Raw genomic sequence first — 24251 nt, 5'->3', positions numbered from 1 at the left:
CCCTGGGATGAAAACATTAGGGATAAAGGATCCAAGAAACTTGACCACCAGAATCCCCTGACCTCTCCGGCTGGCATCGGAAGACGGCTGACTACCTGGTGACCAAGTAAGGGCTTCACCTGAGGCAGATACTCCTCAAGATCGCACGTTTCCTTCTCAATTCACCTTCGCCTCCCCCGCCTTTTCCCAGCATTGACCAGGCAGGGGAGCACACTCCTTACCCAGGAGGAAATAACTTACCCACCGGAAGACTTGCGAGACCCACAGATACACAGGAACAGGAGCGTCAAGAACACGTGTGGGGCTGGATTTGAGGGTTTGCGACTTGGAGGGGAAAGTGAACCAGACAGGGCGAGTGTATGGACATGAGAGCATCTCCACGTCTCAGGATTTGGCAAGCGGACAAGGACACCTGGCGCCAGCCCTACGTACTGCCAAGACGGCTCCGGGGGGTCTGGGAGGTCTGGAGGGCTCACCCCCAGGGCTGCAGCTCTTTTCTCGGCACAGCTGTGACACCATCACAAGCAATGATCGGATGCCCAAGAGCTTTTTTTCAAAATCATCTTTAATGTAGTTTTAATATTTTTTTGCCTCATTTACCAGATAAATCATCTAAATAAATAGATGCTATACAGTCTCTTACCAATATCAGTACAAAAATAAAACCACGCTCTGCATCTGCTCTAGCTCTCCCCGCACACACTCACTCTGAAACGGTGTGTGCTTGGAATCGACTCGCGCCCCCAACCCCTCCCAAATACATTCATTTAGTCTGAACAAAGCTCGGACGCTCATTCTGTGCAAAGGAAGCGTTCTTGTGCTGAGACCCGGAGGCCAGGCTGGCCAGTTATAAAGCAAAAGCGAAACCACCTGACAAGCCAAGCGCCCTCCCCCAGGGCAGGAGCCAGGGGGAAGCCGGTGGAGGGACCACCATCCTAAGAGCGGTGGTGATTCCAGAGTGGCCCGCAGCATTACCAGGGGCCGCGCCACGGGCGGAGAATATGCCCCTCGCCCCACCCCACAGCAAAAGAAAAGTACCAACCGGTCTCTCTACATTCAAAACAGGTGGGGCTGGGGGAAGGAAAGGCAGGTGGTCCAACTTTTTCAACGCCCACCCCCAAGTGAGTACTGGCCTTCTCGGGTGGCAGCGGGGTGGGAGGTCGCGCCCGCCTTGCCCCCTCTCACCCCAAGGCCCTCTGGGACGCTCAGGGAGGGAGGAGTCCTGCAAGGCCACTTCCAGCCCCTCACAGAGGTCACCGTCCTGGGTCCTGGGCAGGAAGGTCCTAACAGCCTGCAGCCCTTCCCCCAGGGAGCCTCCGCTCCCAGGTCCGGCCCTCCAGAGAGCAGGACACCCTGCGGGCCGTGAAGGCTGAGCGAGAGGCTAGAAGTGCTCCTCTGCGGCCGCTGCCTCATCCCACACGAGCCCCCAGACCCGCAAACTACAAAGACAGCTCTTCAGAGTGACGCAGGAGGAGGCCACATGTCCCCTGGGGGCTGGGAGTGTGACTTCTCTTGGAAGCTGCCAGCCGAGTACCAAGCCAGGGCCCACAGCTTTCTGTCAGCGTGACACCCCTGCCCACCACCCTCCCCTCTGCCGGGAGCCCCTGATCTGGGACAGCTTCCCACTCAGGCTGCCCTTCCCCTCCCCAGGGTCCCATAGCTGGGCAGGTTCCCCGCTGCCCCTCCTCTCCCTGGTCCACCCCCAGACTCCCCTAGACACAACCCCCTAGCCTGGGGGTGAATCAAGATATGGGGTGGGGGGGAGGAAGCCATCCCCCAATGGAAGCACTGAATTGACCCTGGACAACAAAGGATTAAGGAGGAAGGGGAGACAGACACTCAGGGATCTGGGATCTTGCCAGCAAGGCACCCCAAACAAAAATGGGGTGCAGGCTGTCTTTGGTTTGGGAACTTGGGAAGAAGGGGTCTGGGGGAAGAACTGCCCTAGTCGAGCCTCAGCAGGATTCTGCCCACTTCCTCAGGACAAAGCAGAGCGTGGAGACAGCCCTGGGGGAGGGACCTGAGTGCCTGGTCTGACAACGGGGAGAGGCGAAGGGGTCAGCCTTTCATTTGCTCCCCTGGTGCCCACCCCCAGTCTGGCTTTTTCTCCCCCGCAGGACCAGGACAGGGGAGACGTCACTGCTTACTGCCAGGGGAGCCACTAGTCCACAGGGCACGTCTGTGCAAACCACAAACAGAGCGCCCCTCTTCTGGCAGACACAGGCCCCTGCCAGGGTGGGGGGATCGTGCACAGCCTGACCCATCGCCCACTACAGCCCGACCACAGGAAGACATGGCAGAGGTCCCACCGCAGAGAAACAAGGTTAGTCCCAGCTGCAGCACTGAGGGTGGATAGGGGGGAGACCCAGAATGGAAGGAGGAAGGGTGTCAGGAGTCGAGGGCTGCCCTGAGAAGGTGGTGGGACGCTTCCTCCCTCCCTGACCACCCACGCCCATGTCTGGTTGGCTGAGTTGAAGGGGAGAGCAGAAAAAGAGGGGAGACAGAAGGGCTGGAAAGTCACCTGAGTCAGAGAGAACAGGAGCCCCGGGGGTGGGGGGACAGGGCACAAGTGCCGCAGAGCTCGCGCCGGTGCACAGCACACACGCACAGGTTTGCACGCCTGTGGCTGCCCAGGTGATACCACAAGACTGCATCCGCACGCCTGGAGCGTCGGAGGCCATCCGGCTGCCCCCTGGCCGGAGCCTTGCCCTCCACTGACAGCTATCCACGCTGACTCGGATAGGTCCTGTCAGGCGAAGTGCTGTGCAAGGTGGGATGAGCGGGGCTGCCTAGAGCAAGCTCTTCTGTGCTGTGAATCACTCCCCCCCCATCCCCGCCACCCCGTCCACCTGGTCAGGAGGCTTGCAAGACCCACTGCACATGTGTGCGGACCGGCGCGTGCAGTCACGAGGGCGCGAGGGGTAGTGTGCACACACCTGCGGGGCTGGGTGTGCAAGTGAGCGGTCTGCACGGGCCAGGTGATGGAGCTGGGGTGGGTGGCTCTCGGCAGAAGGGGCTTAGCTGGCAGCTGCCCCCAGGGGAAAGGAGAGACCTTTCTGAAGGGGTGGGACGAGCCCAGCAATCTCAAACCCTTCCCAGCCCCTTAGCTCTGTGACCCAATCACTTTTGGTCAAAGCCAGCCTCCATATCCCCCCGCAAAGCTGGAGTGGAAAGTTAAAAATAAAGACCCCTCCCCAAACACACACACACAAAAAGGCAAAGGGGAAACCAACCAGAAAGGCTGGGGTGGGCTACTTAAGGGGAGGGTTCAGGCCTTCCCATCCTCCTTTAGTCCTGGGGACCAGCTGCTGTCTCTCTAGAGAAGAATGGTGATGGAGGTGTCCGGGGGAGGCTGGTCCTGTCCCCATCCTACCCTGGAGATGGTACCCCAAGTGACAGAGCAGTGCCAGGCCTCCCCAGGCCCAGCCCTGACACAGACCCAAGGCTGCCCTGTAAACGTCCGTACAGAGAAAGGGGCGGGGCGGTGGGAGAGTGTTGGGATCTTCCCCCCTTCTCCTCATCAATGTTTCTTTAAATAAAATAATTACCCACCCCAACCCCTCCCCATTTCTGGAAGTCCCCACCCCAAGCCCAAAAGAAAACAGTTTAAGAAGAGTAAAAATGGTGATTCAGAACTTCCCGCTGCGGTCTCGGAAGAAGCCCTCAGCTGCCTGGGCCTCGCGGAAGGTGACGGTGATGGAGTTGGCGGTGATATCGGTCACTGTCACTTCACTTGAGGGGAGCGTGGGTGTCCAGGAAGGGGGCCCCTCGGCCAGATCTGCATCTGCTGCAGCCATGGGACAAAGACACACAGACAGACGGCGGACAGCGTTAGCAACAAGGTGGGGAAGGTGGGCGTGGGTGGCAGCTTGTCGACCACCTCCCACCCCACCCCCAACACCTGATCGTCTTCTGAGTCTCCAGCCAGGTCAGGGCCTAGTTCAAGGCTGGACACACAGGAAGACGTCACTACATGTACCTTCCCTGGCTGGACACGAACTCATCCTGAGCGGGACCACGGAAAGAGCTCTGGGCTTGGTGCCAGGGGCCCTGCGGGCTATGTGGCCTCAGGAGCGCCCAGGCCCTCTCTGGGCACTGGACCAGCTGGACCTGATGCCTCAAGGGGCCCTTCCAGCTCTGAGGGTCCCTGGGTTGGAGCCTCGGGGCTGGGCCGCCTTACCCTCCTCTTCAGGGGGCTGCTCAGCAGGCTCCCACTCGCTGGCCGCCTGCAGGACGTCCGGGGCTGGTGACTCCTGCAGGAAGAGCTCCCGTCGATGGCTGTGACTCTCCAGGTTGGGCCCGCGGGGCGGGAACTTCTTGCGTGAGAGCCGCAGGTACTTGTGGGCCTTGCGGGGCTTGCGGAGCGGGAAGGGCAGGGTGGGCACCAAGGGGCCCTTGTCCACCAGCTCGGGTGCCCCCGCCTTGACCACCCCCTCGGGGCTCCCGCTGCCGAGTGGGCGCGTCAGGGAGAAGCAGAGCTTCTCCTTGCCCTTGGCCTTGTGGGAGCTCCGCAGGTCCATGCTGTACAGCCGCTGCGGGGGCAAGCCAGGGCACGGCGGATCAGCCCTGCCCTCCCACCCACTGCCGCGCCTTTGCTCGTGCTGGTCCTCCCGCCCGGGGTCCCCTTCCCCGTGTTTCAGGGCTCAGAGCCAGCCAGCACCCCGCCCCTCACCCCAGCCCAGAGTGCTCCCCTGACCAGCCCCAGCGCCAGGGCCTGGCCCAGCTCAGCCTTCCTCTTGGCCTCACAGCGCGGCCTCATCTCCCAGGGCCCTGTAAGTGGCTCAGGGACGGGGCCTCAGGGCACGTCCCTTTGGTCCACGGCAGAGGCACACAAGCGGTACAAAATGAAAACTGACCAACAAAAAACACACCTGCATTTCTGAGGCAGATAAATTAAGGAGTTATTCTTCATTACAGGGAAGGAATCTTTGCTTCTAAAGAACCCCCAAAGCTGAAACGGCCAGCTCGCTAGGGAAATGGTGTGAGGCACAGGGCTCTGAAGTTTCCTGAGGCAAGTTGACCAGGGGTACACATAGCACTGGGGTGCACCATGTCACCCAGCCACAGGAAGGTCTGCCAGCAGCCTGCAGACACCCCTTGATTCCCCCAGGACTCTCCTGGGCTCTGAGCCGCAGGGTGGCCCTGTCTGGGTCCAGACCTCTGTTGCTCTGCCTCTTTCTTGCTTAAATGGGCTGGAGGGCACATTCTTCTGCCATTCAAAGACTGAAGTTTTATAATTTGTGCATTTGTCTTACTGACTTTTGGGGGAAATTTATACAAACCCAAGAAAGATCCTTGGTGCTAAGATGTTGCGGGGGCCTGGATCACTCTGGGACAGTAGCTTCTCCTGCTACCTGTCACCAGAGGCCAAGAGCTCCCAGGAAGAGAGTGAGGCCAGCAGATAGGACCTGTAGGTCAGACATCTCAAGTTGGGGGCAGAGATCACATGTGCAAGTTCCATTCCTCAGTCCCACTAGCTAATCCCCATCACTCAGCATGGGGTGCAGGTTGTCATGGTGATGGGAGGAGAGCTGAACTGGGAGGAGATTGTGAAAATACTGCAATGCTAAGAGGGCTTATCCCATATGCAACTTTATCAAAACCCACCCCTTTAGCCTGGCTCGTATACCATCACAGGCCTAGTAACTCTCATACAGTTCTGTCCTTCTCTACCTCACCATGGCAGAATTACAGTTACTAACTAACGGGTCCAGGAGCACCAGGACTCAGATCCGGGTTCTAATCCAGCTGTGTGACTCTGGATGTCCAGGAGGCTGGACATGGCTCACACTGCACGTGGACCAAGAAGCCTTATTTTTTTGGCTTCAAATTCCCGGGTGGGCCTTATTAAATTAAGGACAGCAGGTATTCTTATCATCCCGATTTCACAGATGAGAAAACTCAAGCTCAGAGATTTGCCTCAAATTACATAACTACATCACTTCAGACTCCATCCTCTTTTCAGTGCAAACCAGTGAAAGTAGCAAAGTGCCCCCAGGACCTGGGTAACACGGGCTGCCAGTCTTGTGGCAGAGAGCTTCTCCTCACTCAAAATGACACATTTCTAGGGACTTCTCTGGTGGCACAGTGGTTAAGAATCCGCCTGCCAATGCAGGGGACACGGGTTTGAGCCCTGGTCCGGGAAGATCCCACATGCCGCGGAGCAACTAAGCCCGTGAGCCACAACTACTGAGCCTGCGCTCTAGAGCCCCTGAGCCACAGCTACTGAGCCCGCGTGCTGCAACTACTGAAGCCCGCGCGCCTAGAGCCTGTGCTCTGCAACAAGAGAAGCCACCGCGAAGAGAAGCCCGCGCAACGCAACGAACAGTAGCCCCCACTCGCCGCAACTAGAGAAAGCCCGCATGCAGCGACCAACACCCAACGCAGCCAAAAATAATAATAATAATAAAAAATAAATTAAAAAAAAAAATTTTTAAAAATGACCCATTTCTAGACCATTCCAAGGCTATGGTTCTAGAATTCTATGAATCTCCTTTTCTTGGATTCTAAAATTCCAGACTCCCCTGCTTCCTCAATTCTAAAGTTTATGCTTCTAAGATTCTCAAATACTACAATTTTGTATTTTGGGGACTTTGAGCATCAAGATTCTAAGCTTTCAAAATTATAGGATCCCGTAAGCCACACATCCACCCTCCCTCCCTCCACAGTACCTTCCACCCATGGTGTCTTCCAGGGGCACCAGCCCCACATTCTGACTTTTCCCAACTCCTCCCATTGAAACTTACCCACTAAGTGCCCTGCCCCACCCCACAGTGTCCTGGGTGGAGCCGAGGAGGGTTAGTGGTTCAGCAGAACTATCCAGTGCAAATGCACGGATGGGCAGGGGCTGGTGGGAGGAGCAAGGGGGCCCTGTGGGTGGGCACCAGAGCTGGTGGGGTTACCTGCAGCAGAAGCCGCTTGGGTTTCGGACCTCTCTTCCTATACCCCGATGCTCGGTCTCTCTCCTCCCTGGGGTGCAAAGCAGATGGCAGAACAAAAGGAAACACTGTTGACATTTAAGGGAAAGTAAGGCATCCGCTCCACCCAGCTCTCTGCTGTCTACGGGGGAGGGGGACACCCTCCACAGGCCACCCCCCAATCCTGGGGTAGGGCTCCTCACTTTAGACCATAACAATGGGGTCGTGTGTTCAACTCCCAGGGCTGCATCTTCCCATCTGACTAAAGGTGAGGGCACAGCGACTGGTCCCAGTTGCTAGAGGTGGGACTCAGGGGGCATCTCCAAAAATATGTGGGTCTTCACGGCCCCAGGGTCATGCCAGACCTCTGCTCTACGTGCACTGGGAACAGCCCCCAAAACAATGTAGTTCCAGTTTCCACTCTTAGGAGACTTCTACAGAAACCTGTCAATTGAATTTGCCTTGAATGCCTCAGGCAGACTGATGAGAATGGCCACGAGTCCTTTCGCATGCGAAGTTCTGCCCAGCCCTCCCCCCACTTTGGCATCTCCACGAACCTGGAGGGGAGGACAGGCTCCCATTTGTCTGCATCGTCTGGTTGGGGAAGGGGAGAAAATCTAGCCTGCATTCAGTCCCCGGTAGATGCCAGACTCTCTGCCAGATGCCTTCCTCACATCACAAACACACAAGGCACAACCTGAGGACGCAGACAAAGCCACACACAACACACAAGACAACACGCCAGAGACCCCAACAATGTGCTGGAAGTGATGGGACAATTCAAAGTCGTTTCATTCTGTTTCACTTCATTCCATCATGCTGTCTGTGGCCTTGGGCCAGTCTCTCAGTCTGAGCCAAGCTAAGCCAGTGCATCCGTGGAGCCTGTTTCCACTGTTGGTCCCTCCTCGAGGCAGTAGCTGCCACCCCCTTCCAGACATCAGACTCCAGGGACGCTGGGGGGAGGGCTCTCCCTCCCTCCCCACGGAGTCAGCTTCAGCAGGTCTGCCGTGGGGCCCTAGAACCAGCATTCGAGAGAAGCACCCAGGGCGTGGGATACCCACACCAAGACAGGCCTCCCAAGCCCTGGAGGGTGAGAACCTTAACTCAGAAGCCGGTGCTGGGCGCCAGGACACCCTGTTCCAGGCCCAGCTCTACCTGACCCACAGGAGACCTTGGCTGGTCACTTTCCCTCTCTGGTCCTCAGTTTTCTAGTCTGGAGCAAGAGCTTCCCTTCTCAGCTGGTCCCCGGGGCTCCTGGGAGGAGTGAGAGAGGCCCCTGGCATTTCTCAAAATGGGGGGTAGAAAGAGGTATAAAGAGGTATAAAGAGGTATAAAGGTATAAAAGAGGTATAAAGAGGAAGAGAAGGAGGAAGTAGAGACAGGGAAAAAGGAAAGGGCCTTGAGGGAAAAGAATAAGAATAATATGTCTTTATTATTTTTGTATAAGTGTTATTTATTATTATTTTTATTATTATGTCCTGCACACTGTGTACAAGGCACTGCTCTCAATGCTTTAACCCTCACAGCCACCCTATGAGGGAGGCACAGTTTCTATCCTCATTTTATAGCTAAAAAGCACAGAGAGATTAAGTCATTTGCCCGATGCTACAATTCTGACAACTTCTGCCACTGGTGAAGATGCTGAGCTCTGGGCTCCAGGCCTGGCGAGGTCAGGCCTGGGGGCCCAGTCAGGGCCAGGGGGGCAGGCCTGCAGCCCAGGCCACATGACCTGGCTTCCCATCTGTAGCACCCCTGCTCCTGCCCTGCAACCGTGGGAGTGGGGCGGGGGAGGGGGGGGCTTCCATTCTGTCCAGTCCTTACCTACCCAGGGCCCATCAATGGCCAGGGCTGTGGGGATCGTGGCCCCACAAGCCCTCAGTGCCCCATTGGCCCCTCCCAGGATGCAGGGACTCCCCATTAGAGCCCCCTGGCTCGACTCCTTCTGAGTCTCTTAAAAACCCTGCAAAGCAGGTGTTAAAATGGTCGTCACCCCGCTTCCATCTCCTTCTCACCAAGACCCAGAGAGAAAGAGGAAGTCAAATCACACAGTGGGTCTGTAGAAATCCCCAAGCTTCTCATTTGTTCCTTAACTACGGACTTTTCTGACTCACTGAAAGCAACATCCGAATCCTCTACCAGGACTCACAGGGCCCTCCCTGAGCTGCACGCCCACTCCTTCAGCTGCCCCTGCCCCTGCCCCTGCCCCAGACGCCCCACCCCTGCCCAGCTCACACCACTCCAGCTGGCCACACTCAGAGCCACGCTTGCCTCCATGCAGTTCCTCAGCCCAGGGTCTCTGCATCACCTTCTTGGGTGCTCTTCACCTGGATGGTCTTCTCTAAAATAACCTACTGGGGTCCTTCCCTCACTGAGCTCAGGTCTCTGGTCAAATGCCACCACCTAACCATCCCACTGACAGCAGCGGCCCCGTCCCGACCCTGTCTGTGCGGCAGTCAGCACGTCGGCATCTACACATTTACTGGTGTACTTTTCACTGCAGGTCTCCACACTGGAATGTAAGCCCCACGAGGGCAGGGACATTTGTTGGTTTTATTCCTTGCTGTGCCCCAGTCCCTGGAACAGTGCCTGGCACACAGTAGGACCTCAATAAAGATTTGTTGAACAAATGAAAGAATGAACTAGCTGACCCCTAATTACCATCAGGAAGACATCTGCCCGTGTGTGCCCACACCTAATGGTTTGCGGAGTGCTTTCACACGCCTTTCCTCCCCATGAGAGCCCTTGAGGTCAGCACTGTTCTCCCCATTTCACAGACAGAGAAGCTGAGGCTCAGAGAGGAAAAAGGCCCTGTGCAGCACCTCACAGCTGGTGAGTGGAAGAGCCAGGATTTGATCCAGGCCTTTGACACCTGCCCAATGCTCTCCTTACCACAATCCAGGACATTCCACAGGGCTCTCTCAGTGTCACAACCCTTTTGGATCAAGGCCCCACCAGCACTCGGGAACCAGAAAGAAGCTGTGGGACAGGAACACTGTGATTTTTAAAGGAAAGAGCAGTGGGAACGTTTCCTTCGAATCAGCAGCGGGAGACCTCCTGTGGGAGAAGCGATCAGAAGGGGGCGAGGAGGGGCAGCGGAACAGCATCACTGGGGCTCAGGAGCCCCACTCAGGTTAAGCCCTGGTTGGGCTGCCTCCCAGCTGTGAGGACCCTGGACAAGCCCCTTAGCTCGTCAGAGCCTCGGTCTCCTCATCTGTCAAATGAGACCCTCATCCCTGTCTCAGGCGGTTACTAAAAGGAACTAAATAAAAATGACTTTATAAAACGGTCCCGCACTGTACAGGGTCGATGGGCTGGGGAGAGGCAGAAAGATTGGGCAGCCTGCTGGCAGGGAGGCCAGTAACGCTGGGGCTCATGCAGCAGACAGGAATGGCTAGATTATGCTCAAAAGGCCCTCCCACCAGGAGAAACAACATTTTTGGCAAAAGCTCCCCGCTAAGGTGTGCCATCACGGCCCATCGGACGAGCTGCCAATCACTAACCAACCCTTGGAAGAGCACTTGCAGCAGAGCACTGGCAGACACGGCAGTCTGCGACCTGGAGGCAGCTTTGCCCATGGCCTCCCAGCTAGGAGGCAGCCAAGCAGGAGGGACCGGAACCCAGGTGTCCTGGCTCCAAAGCCACACTTCCTCCCCTGGCCTTTCTTGAGAGCGTCATCAAACTTGGCGAGAGGACCTGTAGGGGGGAATCTCCCTCTGGCCCATCACCGGGCATGACTGATACTGCTGCCCCTCACACTCACGGCATCTCTACGCCCATTTTCACCTTCTTCACGGCAACTGAAACCCCTGCCTTCTGGGGAAATCGGGGCAGGTGCTGTTGGGGGTGGCCTACAACAGCAGAGAGACAGAGGCCTGGGGTTGTTAGCGGAGTGGCTGACATCACCCAGCAGCAGGAAAGGGACAGGGCCCTCGGCTGCCCTGGGACCTGGTGCCCAGCACCTTCCCCCAGCTGCGGACAAGACCCGGCAGTCCCTGCCAGACCCCTGCCCCCAGTGACCCTGGTTCGGAGCCAAGCCAGCAGCAGCTCCCTATGCAACCTCAGAGCCTGCCTTCCACCCAGCCCCCTGGAAGGCTGAGCCCCTTACTTCTCCTCATAGGCCATGACCAGGCGGGGGTCCAGGATGTGCTCCTCCGGCTCCCACGTGCTGTACCTGGGGAGAGAGACAAGAGGTCAGAGCTGGCCTGCCCCCCACCCCGCCACCCGCCACTCAGAGGCCACAGCTGCTCCATCAGGGCCCACTTGCCTGCAGGACTTTGCCCCTTCCTGATCCAGTGTAACTGTCGCCTAATCCCATGAACTGTCCCTGGCTACAAGGGTAGGTCGGAGGCCTCCTGGGGGCTTGCATGACACCAGAACTCCCCTCATTCTGAGCACTGATCACACCACTCTATAAGTGATTGCGTCCGACTCCGGACTAGATCCCCATGTTCACTTCAGGTGAAGAGGGCAGGCCCCATATGTCCCTGGATTCCCTTCCTATGAGAGGCAAGAGCACGTGGTGAAGAGCAGCGGCTCTGGAGCCAGACTGGCTGGGGTCAAACCCCAGCTCTGCCCTGGCTAGCTGTACAGCTTTAAACAATTTATTCAGTGTCTCTGTGCTGATTTCCCCATCTGTAACAGTCTCTTGTGCTGATTAAACATGTTCATGTATCTAGGTGCTTAGAGCAGCGCCTGGTGCACAGGAAGTGCTCTGTGCTTATTACTGTCACCACCCCTAGCCCCCCTGATGCCCCAGCCCCAGTGGGCCCTCTGCCCAGGCTGAGCTGCTCCCTCGCTCCTTGGAACACATCTGCACCATCAAGGCCAGGTCTGAAGTCCCCTTCTCAGGCGGGGCCTGGCACACAGCAGGAACTTGGTAAATGTTCAGTGACTGAATGGTACAGTGATCCTACAGCAGGCCCCTAGGTCTTTCCACGAGGGACCTTCCACCACTCCCAGGCCAGACAGCATTCCCTGCTGGGACAGACCTGGGCACTTCCATCCTCCTTTCACCGCACGATTATTTACTTAGTATCTGCCTTTAAATTAGCTCACTTGGGAATTCCCTGTTGGTGCAGAGGTTAAGAATCTGCCTGTCGGGCTTCCCTGGTGGCGCAGTAGTTGAGAATCTGCCTGCCAATGCAGGGGACACGGGTTCGAGCCCTGGTCTGGGAAGATCCCACATGCCGCGGAGCGACTAGGCCCGTGAGCCACAGCTGCTGAGCCTGCGCGTCTGGAGCCTGTGCTCCGCAACGGGAGAGGCCACGATAGTGAGAGGCCCGCGCACCGCGATGAAGAGTGGCCCCCGCTTGCCGCAACTAGAGAAAGCCCTCACACAGAAACGAAGACCCAACACAGCCATAAATAAATAAATAAATAAATAAATAAAATTAAAAAAAAAAAAGTCATATCCATCATTCCACTTGATGTGAGTAGTTTGTTAAAAAAAAAAAAGAATCTGCCTGTCAATGCAGGGAACACGGGTTCGAGCCCTGGTCTGGGAAGATTCCACATGCTGCTGAGCAACTAAGCCCGTGGGCCACAACTACTGGGCCTGCGCTCTAGAGCCCGCGAGCCACAACTACTGAGCCCATGTGCCACAACTACTAAAGCCCGCGTGCCTAGAGCCCGTGCTCTGCAACAGGAGAGGCCACCGCAATGAGAAGGCTGCACACTGCAACACAGAGTAGCCCCCGCTCGCTGCAACTAGAGAAAGCCCGCATGTAGCAACGAAGACCCAACGCAGCCATAAATAAATAAATAAATAAATAAATAAATAAATAAATAAATAAATGTATGTATGTATGTATTAAAAAAATTAGCTCGCTTTTTAAAAACATTTTATTTTAAAAGCAAACTCTTTATGACTTCCATAAGTGGAAAAACCAGGATGACTCATCATAAACAGATGCTAATACATAAAAAAACTTTAATTAAAAAACATATATATGGGGATTCCCTAGTGGCGCAGTGGTTAAGAATCCGCCTGCCAATGCAGGGGACATGGGTTCGAGCCCTGGTCTGGGAAGATCCCACATGCCACAGAGCAACTAAGCCCATGCGCCACAACTACTGAGCCTGCGCTCTTGAGCCCGTGAGCCACAACTACTGAGCCCATGTGCCACAACTACTGAAGCCTGCGTGCCTAGAGCCCACACTCTGCAACAAGGGAAGCCACGGCAATGAGAAGCCTGCGCACCGCAACGAAGAGTAGCCCCCGCTCGCTGCAACTAGAGAAGGTCCACGCCCAGCAACAAAAACCCAACGCAGCCAAAAATAAATAAATTTATTAAAAAAAAAAAGAAACAAAATCATTAAAAAACAGTCCAAGTCCTGAGAACTGTTTTAAAAAATATATATATATATACATATATATATGTATGGGTGTATGTATATGCATGCATACAAATACACATATAATCATAAAAATACATATATATGTCTATGTATGTACATGGGTGTGTGTAAACAAAACCAAAGCAACACATTGTGATTCTGGCCAAGACTGCACCCAAGACTGCTGGATAAGAAGGGAGATGAGGGAATTTCCTGGTGGCCCAGTGGTTAGGACTCCGAGTTTTCACTGCCAAGAGTCCGGCTTCAATTCCTGGTTGGGGAACTAAGATCCCACAAGCCACGTGGCACAGCCAAAAAATAAATAAATAAAGGAGGGAGGTGAGGAGGTATTAGGGAAGTATTGCGAGGCAGAGAGAGGCCAGGCAGAGCCCCTGCCCCTGCTGCCATCTACCAGCCAAGTTTAAACCTTCATCTTCAACCATCCTGGTTACTGTGAAACCTAAAAGTAGTCCAGTCAATATTTAAACAACAAGCTGCCCAAGAACAGAACTCTTCTTTCCTTTCACTGACACTTCTGCACACTTACTTCGTGTCGGGCCCCGTGGACTCAGCAGTGAAGGTCCATGCCCTGAGTGCCACACGCCCAGCCTGAGCAGGCACGATCACAGCTCCTTTCCTTTGCATGTGCTGTGCTCTCCTCCTGGAGGGCCCCCTTCCTCCAGTGAACCCTTCATCCTTTAAAAGTCAGGTCCTTATAGCTTTTCCTGACATCCTCTCCAAGCTGTCCTACTCCCAGCAGAATGAACCCTCCCCTCAGCTGCTCTCCAAGGCCTTATTATCGCACTTGGCACCTGCCATCCTTATTGGTGAATCATCCTTATTGGTGAATCAAGCTGGTGTCCTGGCTGGCAGGTTGTAACGCCTCGCCAGAGTGCCCAGCCCAGCCCCCAGCCCCCAGGTGTTCTGGGAATGGCTGCAGAAGCCACTGAAGAGTTTTGCTCACCCTGGAGAAATGCTGAAAGTGAAACTGAGATTTTTTTTTATAGTTTGGGTAAAGCCCAAACTGAAAGCAACCAGAAGCTGGCAGACTTCAAACCTTCCTCCCCTCCCCCAAACAACGGTTGAATTTCCTCGACTGTAACTAGTAAGAAGAGAGGGGTAATTCTGTGTTCCTCCAGTGTCCTCTGCCTGGCCCTCCCTTCTTCTCTAGCTGTGGAAGTTTCTCTTCAGTGCTCTAGTCCTCTCTGCCCTACCCACTTCCCCACTGCCCTGCCCACTTTTTGTTGATGTAGCTGCTCTGTGGTTCCTGGCAAGTCCCTAACCTTCTCTGTAGTTCAGTTTCCTCATCTTAAGAATCACCACCACCACCACCGTAACAGCAAGGTGCCAGAGCAGACTACTGCAAGGACGCATCCATTCCTTGTAACACCCTTATGAGGTAGGTTACAGATGTTACAAATGAAGAAACTGGGGCAGAGAGGTTAAACATCTTGCCAAGATCACCGAGCCAGTAAGTGGCCAATCTGTGGTCAGAACTCCGTTGAATCTTGGCCACCCTCTCCCTTTGGATCTCTCACACGTCGAGGTAAATGGCCCCCCACCGGGCTGTGACGTCCATAGGAGAGGGGCACAGTCTGATTGGCCACGTCTTCAGCGTCTGACCCGGGGCTTGGCACACAGTGGGTGCACAGAAAGGGGAAGACTTGGCAGCTGGAGGCCTGGCCCCGTTCGGTGCTGCGGAAAGGCGGGCGGGGGGCGTTGCACAGGCGCCTCACCCTCTCGGACACCCCGGCCCTCCTAAGCAGCAGGCCATCAGCGGCCCTCCGCAGTGTGGGGAGCCAGAAGCCACAGCGAGGGCAAACACGCTTTGCGAACAGCCGGGGGCAGGCAGGACAGGAGAGCGAACCCGGCGAGGCCCGCGGCCTGGGAGACTTCGGAGGTTGGGTCTCCGGGCCGCCGGCTGGGCGGGAACCGAGCGTGGCGGACAGAAGGCTCCACAACGCAGCGCCGTGCGCCCCGCCCCCCCAGGCGTCGGGCAGCCGCGCGTGCACACGCACGCACGCAACGCGGGGGCGTGCGCGCCAGATTACCCGGCCTACTGGTGGGGGGCGGGGCGGGGGCGGGGTCGGCGCGCGCCGGCTCCGAGGTAAACACGACCACGTGACCGCCGCCCCGCCCCCGCCCCCCCCGCCCCCCGAGCCGGGGTAAACAGGCTCGCGGCCGCCCCTCCTGGGCCCCGCCGCGCAGGCTCCCGCCGTGCCGGGGGCGGGGCGCCCTGCAGAGCCAGGCCCGCCCCAGCCCCCGACTCCGATTTAGAGTCACCCAAATGAGAAGCAGCGCGGCGGACTCCCGAAGGCGGCGGTGAGCAAGTGACTCCGCTGCTCGGGCCTCCGTTTCCTCATCCGTGAAGGGAACCTACCAATAGTCCCTGTCTTTTAGGGGTGATGTGACGATTAGATGTGTTAAGCCCCATAAAGCACTTAGAGCAGTGTGGTACATAATAAAAGCAAACAAGCATTTATTAAATCAATATCAAAAGCCTGGAGAGCGCAAACACACACCTGCCAGGGCCAAGCCGAGGACTCTGTGCTGCCACTACTCAACCTGGCCTTGGAGGAGAAAGAAGAGCCTCCTCTGCGTCTGGCACTGTTACGAACCCTATCTTGTCTCAGGCAGCCTTCCACAGGGGTCCGTGAGGCTAGGGCCCCATTTTACAGGTGGGGAAATGGAGGTGCCCATAGTTCAAATCGTCCCACCTTTACGACCTGGGGCAAGGACGCCTCTGCTGAGGGTTTCTGTCTCCCCATCTGTACAATGGGTTGCCATTAGGCAATTACATGGGCCAATGCCTGATCTTAACAGGGGCTTACTGATAGGCAGCCTGGTTATTGCTGTACCCTGATTCACTGATAATATCACTACTGACGCTCTATGGAGGCGGTCCTCCCCACAAATGGGGTAGCATTCACAAGTGGGTAAGAATGGAGGGAAGGAAAGCGTTTCCAAAGAGGAGCAGCAGGGTCCTGGGCAGGCTGAGATGAGAGTGGGGTATCTGAGCATCTCTGTGGGGCTGACAGCATGTAGCTGATTATTTAACATCCTCTGCCCTGTGCCCTCAGCCCCTCCCTGTGCCATTTGCTGTTCCTTCCAGAACAAGCAAGATAGCTCCTCTGCCCCATCTGCTGGGGAGGAAGGGCAGTCATTTGTCTGCTATTGGGGAGAGAAAAGAGGCAAAGCACCCAAAGGTTTAACAGGGGCCTGGCACAGAGTGAGTGTCCGTTTAAATCATGGCTTCTGTTATTAACATAAGCCTCCCTGCCCAGGGGGCAGAGGGTGCTGGGGAGCAGGAGAATCTGACTCCCCTCCCACCCAGGCTATCACTGCCCTAGCCAAGGCTCCCAGGCCTGCAGGGGGCAGCCTGCCCAACTACCTACTCCCCACCCTCTTTCTCAGCCTCTTCTTCAAGCAAGGCCCCCTGAGGAGGAGAAACTGAAGACCAAGAGGGTTACAAAGGAGCCCTGGTTCTCCTGCTTCTCCCTGTGACTGAACCTGTTTTCCCCCAAGTGAAGTGGGGTGGCACAGTGGATGACATGAAGTGGGCACCATGCTGCACCGGGTTGGCAGTTATATTATTGTATATAACTCCCCTCTCTGGGCCTCAGTTTCCCCATTTGAAAAATGAGAGGACTGATCTAAATGATTGCTAAGGCTACTTTGGACTCCTGTGAGGAGCAGACGCCCCCAGACCCCTCTCCCGGCTGGGGGGAGACCTAGAAGCCTGAGCTGTGTAACTTACTATTAACAGCGAACGTCCACTAAGTGCTCGGTCCGGGCTAAGCATGCATCAGGTACTCTATATCCATCACCTAATCCTCACAACACTGTTGTACTGGAGGATTTATTCCAATTTGGAGATGGAAGCAGAAGTCCTGCCATGTTGGGGACTTGCTCAAGGGCTCCCAGCTGTCTAACTGCGAGCCAGGCCAGGAACCCAGGATCAAAGTGTAGGCGAGCCAGAAATGCCCCAGGTCATCTGGCCAAACAGGGCTTCCAGAACTCCCTTGGAGGGGGGGGGTGTCACAAAAAGCAGTCATGAGGGCCCATCTGGTGGTCTCAGCATGTTAGGAAACAAGTGGGCCCCAGGGTCGGGGGCACAGGCCAGGAGAACCATGGAGGGACTGCTCTTGGACTGCCAGGTCCTTCCCCTGACTGAAGCTCTGATGGGCAGACGTATTCATTCAGGATTAATAAAAGTGGGGGAAGGAACTTTAAATAGATAAAAACCTCGGTTTAGAGAAGGGAGTCTACAGAGCAGGAAAAATAGCCAACGGTGCCTTGAAGGCCAACAGGCTGGTGTCCCACTGGGACGCAATGCCTTCTGGCGCAGAAGCTAAGAGGGGAGTGAGTACCCAGGGAGTATGCCCACCCTGAACATCTTCCTTTTCTAGCTTTCCACCTCCTCTTACCAACCCCTTCACCCTGACCAGAAGCCCACCTTCATCTGCTCAGTGGAGGAGGGGATTATCCTTCAGTCCCAGGGGGTTTGGGAAGGGGCAGCAGGAATGGATGAATGCATTATCTGGTTAACCAGCCACCAACCCTAATCATCAGGATGCCTGCAGGCCATCCTGAACACACCCCCAGGCCTTCCACCCCACAAAGTGAAGGAGCCTGTGAGAAGAGACCAGGGCCTGGACTACTGAACCCATTTTGCAGAGAGAGAAGCTGAGGCAGCATGGCCTGTCTTCCTCTCTGCTGTCTCTCACCACCGCGTGTCCAAGACACTCCCAGGACCCAAATACCAGGTCAGCCCCCAACACCAGCACAGCAGAAAGCCCCTGGCAAAAAGAGCAGGGGCTCTGGACAGAGGGGGATTCCAGGAGTCAGTCTCTAGGAGGCAGGGCTGGGAGGTGGGGCACCCACAGACCAATGGGGAGGCCCCACGACCTGCTCCTTCCCTCCCCTCCCCCAACAACTCCCTGCTGGGAGGTGATTGGTTGGTGAGAAGGTTCCTGATTGGGCCTCAGCAGAGAGGTGGGGCAACTGGGAGAGGTCCTAGACCCAGCTCCCTGCCCCCGCAACTGGGAGATGGAGGAGGCACAGAAGAGATACCTGAAGATGGAGAGGCGCAGTTCAACTCTCAACTCTGCTTCCAATTGCTGTGTGACCTAAGGCAAACTGCTTACCTTCTCTGAGCCTGTTTCCTCATCTTTAGAGATCAGGACCACAGCTGCCTCACAGGGCTGTACAGGAGCCTGCTCTGTAGACTAGAAAGTGCTGTCCAAAGGCCCCTGGCCAGGCTCTGTCCCTAGCTGTATGGCACTGAGGACTCATGCCCCACTGGCTAGACTTGTCTTGCCCAACCCCACAAACCCCCATCCGGCACTGTACTTGCTGCAGCTTGAGTGCCCCTCCACCTTGCAGGCAGCCATCTCTGAAGCCAAGATGCTGGGCCTTCACCTCCTAGGTGCTGGGAAAGGCCAGAAGCAGGGGAGCAGAGGGTCCCACCAGAAGATGGAGTGCAACACTGAATGGGGCCCATGAGAAGAGAAGCTGGGGCCCACCTTCACCCTCATGTGCTCCAAGCCCCTCAGCTGGCAGAGGGGAAACTGAGGCCCAGAGAAGAGGATGATTAATCAAGGTCTGCTGGCCAATTACTAGAGCAGCTGGAGTGAAAAGTGAGGCAGGAGAAAGGGTAAAAGGTGGACGGAAGGATGTACAGGTAGGCAGACAGACACACACAAAGGAGCCTTACTTTGGGGGCCATCCTTTCCACTTCACCAGATATTCGACTTTACCCTGGGAAGAAAGAGAGAAGCAGACACAGTGAGATACACAGATGCCTCTATGACCACTTGCACGACAGGCCCAATCCCCTCTGCAGACAGAAGTCCTCCAACACATACACACTGTCAGGGACGCCCCCCACAAGATCCCCATCAACCAGAGATCCTCCAACTGACCCCCCCCCCAAGACCGTCCTCCCTACTAGAACACAGGAGTGCACTGGGCCCCAAGCACCTCTGGGGCTCCTGTGGCAGAAGCTTGGAGCCCATGTCACGTGTGGGGAAACCGAGACCGTGTGGGGATGTGCATGGCCAAAGACCCAGTTTCCAGTGTCCCAGGGCTAAGACCAAAATTCTCTTTCCTTTTTCGATTAGAAGACTCTCCAAGTCCTAGAATACTCCTCCCTGGCGTGTCCCACATGGCTCTAGCCCCATCAGCCCCCTCCCTGTGAGAGGCTGCCTCTGGGCCAGAGGTGACAGGCGAGTGACTCCGAGACTCTCAACTCACTCTCAAATCAAAAGACCCTGGCAGGACCCCGGAGAAGGCTGACAAAGTCTCCACCTTGAGAAAGGGTGATCGCCCCTCCAGTAGAGGGGAGACAGAAAAGCAGTTTCTTTTTTCCCCTCCAGTAGAGGGGAGATAGAGCCAGGCTCCTCCCTTCCTCAAAGGTGACAGGGGCCTTTAAAAGTTCCCAGTCCAACCCCGTCTGATGGGTGACACCCCTCCACACTGGAACTCGAAGACCAAGATATGTCACCTCCTCAAAGAGGCCTGCCCTGGCCACCCTTCCCAACACCCTCCCTCCCTCCTTCCAGTAGTTCTCTTTCTTTGTGGCACACAGCCCCCTTGGAAAGCATCTATATTTATTTCCTCTTTCACTGTGTGTCTCCGCTGCCAAAATGGCAGCTCCACGAGGGAAGGAGCTCCCTCCCCGGGGCTTAGAATGGTGCCTGGTGCACAGAGATCCTCAATAAATATATTTTGAATGAACGGCGAAAGGAATGCTGCTTCTCGCTCTCTGGCACTACCCCTCAGGCCCCACGTAGAAGCGGGTAATTACTGGACCTGCTGAGGCTACACTGTGTGGAAAACACTGGGCTTTGAGGAACAAATTCAAATCGAGGAAACCCCGAGGGAAGGGAGGAGGAGGGGCAGCCCCAACTTGAAGATAGAGCTCAACCCCATTGGAGTTGGGGAAGAAAAGAAGGTCATGGCCCACCTTGACTGTCACCCTTAGCCCAAGATGCCGGGACTGAGTTTTCTCTCTTGAAAGATGAGCTGGCAAACAGCCAACTTGAGCTCCTGCTCTACACCCATCTCTAACTTGCTGTGTGACCTTGACCAGGTCACTTCCCCAGCCAGGGCCTCAGTTTGTGCCTTCGTCAAATGGGAGGAGGTGAACTCCAAGACCCCTCCCGGCCCTGCCGCTAGAGCCTGCCACGGGGCTGCAGGGAGGAGATAAGGGAAAAGGAGAGTGGTGAGTGCCCGGACAGGAACTTTCCCCAAAGACTTCCATCTCCAACCTCCAGTCTGGGGCCAGACCACTTTGCAGACGTGTGCACAGGAAATGTGCACGGCCTAAGCCCAGGCCCGAGGCGCGGGGACCGAACCTAGCAGAACACATGGCTCCTTAAATTGCAGGGTGTATGTTTTGGAGGCGAAGGCAAAGGGGGAGGAGCTTTGAGGATGCCCCAGCGCCGTAGGCGGCTCCACGGAGCCGGCCGGGCGGGGCTGGGAGTTGGGGAGGGCAAGACAGAGGGGTGTGCACTGGAAGTGGGGGAGAGACGTGGAGGTGGGGGTGTGGAGGGGATCGAAGTCCAGCAGTTAGACTTAAGAGGCGGGACGACGCTTTTCCAAAGCTCCGCCTCCAACTTCAAAGGACTTGGCACCAAGAGTCCAGAGTCCTGAGTTCGAGACCCGGCTCCGACGCGAACACACTAGGCAAGCCGTTTCTTCAACTCGGGCCTCAGTCTCCCCATATTTAGAATGAGGGGAGGATGAGAAAGGATGGCGTTCAGGATCCCTACAGTCCGATCCTAACCTCTAGCTCTGGCGGACTCAGCTGCCCCCAGCATCCTGGGGCGACAACTTTTATTCTACTCTTCCTACAAGGTGGCGGGGGAAACTGAGGCACGGGCTGGGGATACGAGCCCGGCAGCGCGGGGCTGCCTGCCCACCCTCCCCCCGGCCCACTTTCTCCCTCGCCTCCAGCGCGGAGGGAACAGTGCTGGGGACAGGAGGGGACTCCACAGGGGTCCTGGGAGCCGCCCCCGGGCAGCCTCACCTTCCGCACGCGCTTCTTCCGGATGCTCTCTACGGCGAACACCTGCTCGCCGATGGCTGACAGCTCCATGCGGGGCGGCGGGCGAGCGGGCCCGGGGCCGGGCCGGGCCGGGCCGGGGGCGGAGCTGCGGGGCCGCGGCTGCGGCGCGCGATGCTCGGGCCGGCGGGGTCCCAGTCACCCTCGCCCGGGCGCGCACGCGCACGCGCACGCGCGCACACCCCCTCGCGCTCCCTCACGCCGCCGACGTTCCATTTTTGAACCTGCGCAACGTTTTCCTCGGCGCGCGCGAGCCGGCGAGCGAGCGCGCGGGGCGGGGGCGGAGCGGGGGCTCGGCTCTCACCGGGCAGGTCACGCCCCTTCTTCCTCGGCTCCGCCCCCCGCTTGGTCCCGCCCGCTCTGGAGCTCCGCCCCGCCTGGGCCGTCAGTAGCGCACGGCTCTCGGGATCCGCTAGCCCGCGGGACTTATTTGGCGCCGGCGCCGGTCGGCGCGGGGGTGGGACGAGGTCTTAATACCCAGACGCGTTTCCTAAAGTCCTCCCGGTGACTCTGAGGGGCCGGAAACGGCATGGCCCCGGTTGGGCAGATGAGGACACGGGCAGAGCGGGGAGGCCGTTTGCCTCACCTCCCACAAAGGATAGACGGGGTCGCGGCGCGGACCCTTGGGCGGCAGGAGGGCGGGGACGGCCAAGGTTTCCCAAGCTGTCCGGGCGTCTCAGCACAGTGGTCTCTCTAGATCCGGGCTCCGGAGCGACGTGGTTTGCCAGCCCTGAGCAGGCGCCTCCACGTATATCCTTCCGTCCGTCCGTCCGTCCGTCTGTAGGTGGTCGTGCTGAGATGCCCGGATCGCGCGGCCGCTGCCTCGAGGGCCACGGCTAGGCAGTACTTGGCGGCAGGTGTGGCCGTGGCGGATCTAAGGTGCACAGCGGGACAAATTTCGCCGCCACGCAGCCCCAAGTCCCCAGTCACACGCGCTAGGCGCTCTGCATGTAGTAGGTGTTCGACTGTTTGTGGGATGAATGGATCTTGAGGTCCGGGACCAACTCATTTTCCCCATCCACTCCAACCTCGTTCTGTCTTCTCTACCGCGCCACCATTCATCCTCAATAGGAGGAACCCGAGTCATCCGTGCCCCTCCGGCTCCCACCGCCTGCTTGCATGGACCCCAAGTCCCGCCTCTCTGACTTCCTCCCCTCTACACCCCTTGTCCTTTCTCTTGATCGCAGCAACAACCTTCTCACTGCCATCCCCTCCGAGACCACAGTGCCAGAGCGCGCTTTCTAAAATGCACATCTAACTGGGTCACCCTAGTGCTTAAAAACCTTCCACAGCTTCCTGTTCCCCTGTACGCCTCTGTCGGGCGTACAGGTGAAAAAAAAAAAAGATAGATAGATTTACACTGACTTTTTATCAGGAGCAACGGAAGCCAGCCCGAAGGCAGTAGAATGATATATCCAAAGCCCTGAGAGAAATTTAGTGAAATTTTATTTCGAGATTTATGTACCCAGTGAAAATGTCTTTCCAGAACGAGGGGAAATAACATTTACAAATACAAAAACTAAGACTTTGACGCTAGCAGACCCTCCCTAAAGGAAATTCCAACGGAGGGACTAAAGGCAGGAGGAAGGTGATCACAGACAGAGGTCTGATGCAATAGGGAATAAAAAACAATGAAGAGCATTGATAATATAAAACAATAACAATGTCTTTTGGATAAAAATAGAATTAAAATACACGACAACAATGGCACAGAACTTGGGTGAGTGGATTAAAGTGTTCCAAGATCCTTCTATTCCTCAGGAGGAAAACGAAAACAGATATCAAATATACTTTGATGAGTTAAGACTGCACGTTGTCATTACCAGGGTAAACAAAAAGAATGAAAATGCAGTGTATAATATTTAGCCAAATTATTAGAGGGGGGAAATAGAATGAGAACATCAATCCAATCAATCCTAAAGCAAGCAAGAATGGAGAGAAAAAGAAATACAAGGCAGGTGGGACACATAAATGACAGTTATAAATTCAAATGTACTATAATTCAATAAATGCAAGTGGACTAAATGTTGTAGTTAAAACAAGAAGATTATCAGACTGTATAAAAATCCAACTATATGCAATTTACAAGAGACATCCACAAGAGACACTTCCAAAACATGAGGATACTGAAAGGGTGAAAGTAAATGTACGGTAAAAAAAAAAAATGTATCATTCAAAGGCTAATGAAAAGAAGGCTGGTGCAGGTATTTTAGTATCAGAAAAAAACATCACTAGGGATAAAGAAGGTCCCTTCAAAATGAAAATGGTCCAACTGACCAGAAAGATAGAACAATTTCAAATTTGTATGTGAATACCATAGTCTTAAAATATAAGAAACATGAAGAAGAGAACTACACAGAGAAATAGACAAATCCACAATTATAAGGGGAGATTTAAAAACACATCCCTCTGTAATTGGCAGAATAAGCAGAAATATATTCAATAAGGATAATATTAAGAAACTTGACTAGTGGACTTTTACAGAACACCATGGCTACATCTGCAGAATACTCTCCTTTTCAAGACATATGAAATATTTACAAAAACAGTGAAACTCAAGAAATTTCTAAAGTCTGAAATCATATAGAGTACATTCTCTGACCACAGCACAAATAAGCCAGAGATTGATAACAAAAAGATAACTTCAAAAGCCCCATATGTTTGGAAGTTAAGAAGTGTGTTTCTAAATAAGAGATGGATCAAAAAAGAACTCATGATGGAAATTAGAAAATATTTTAACTGAATGAGAATGGAAATATTACATATTAAAAATTATAGGATACAGCTAAAGCACGACTTAAAGGGGAGTTTATGGCCTTTAATGCTTGTATTAGAAAAGAGCAAAGGCTGAAAGTAATAAGTAAGCTCCCATCTCAAGAAGCTAGAAAAAGAACAGTACACCAAAGAAAACAAAAGGAAGGACAGAGTAA

General features: G+C 55.3%; 1 protein-coding gene across 5 annotated transcripts; it reads right to left on the bottom strand.

Moving 5' to 3' along the window:
• Positions 1 to 547: 547 nt before the first annotated feature.
• CBX7 (chromobox 7) lies at positions 548 to 21501 on the bottom strand. Of its 5 annotated transcripts, none has more exons than XM_082422469.1 (6): positions 21286 to 21501; positions 18970 to 19013; positions 11023 to 11088; positions 6903 to 6969; positions 4181 to 4532; positions 548 to 3787 (listed from the first exon to the last, which is right to left on the bottom strand). In XM_082422469.1, the coding sequence occupies exons 1-6, from the start codon at positions 21352 to 21354 to the stop codon at positions 3630 to 3632; spliced, it is 756 nt and encodes a 251-aa protein (XP_082278595.1). In that variant the 5' UTR covers positions 21355 to 21501; the 3' UTR covers positions 548 to 3629. The 5 variants fall into 5 exon arrangements, with proteins under 5 accessions (XP_082278595.1, XP_082278596.1, XP_082278598.1 ...); XM_082422470.1 differs by having other exon boundaries at positions 548 to 3784; XM_082422472.1 differs by having other exon boundaries at positions 4181 to 4355.
• Positions 21502 to 24251: the final 2750 nt, after the last annotated feature.

This window comes from Balaenoptera physalus, assembly GCF_965194825.1.
Source record: "Balaenoptera physalus genome assembly, chromosome: 13".
Lineage (NCBI taxonomy): Eukaryota > Metazoa > Chordata > Mammalia > Artiodactyla > Balaenopteridae > Balaenoptera > Balaenoptera physalus.
This window is presented reverse-complemented; position numbering and strand designations above follow the sequence as displayed.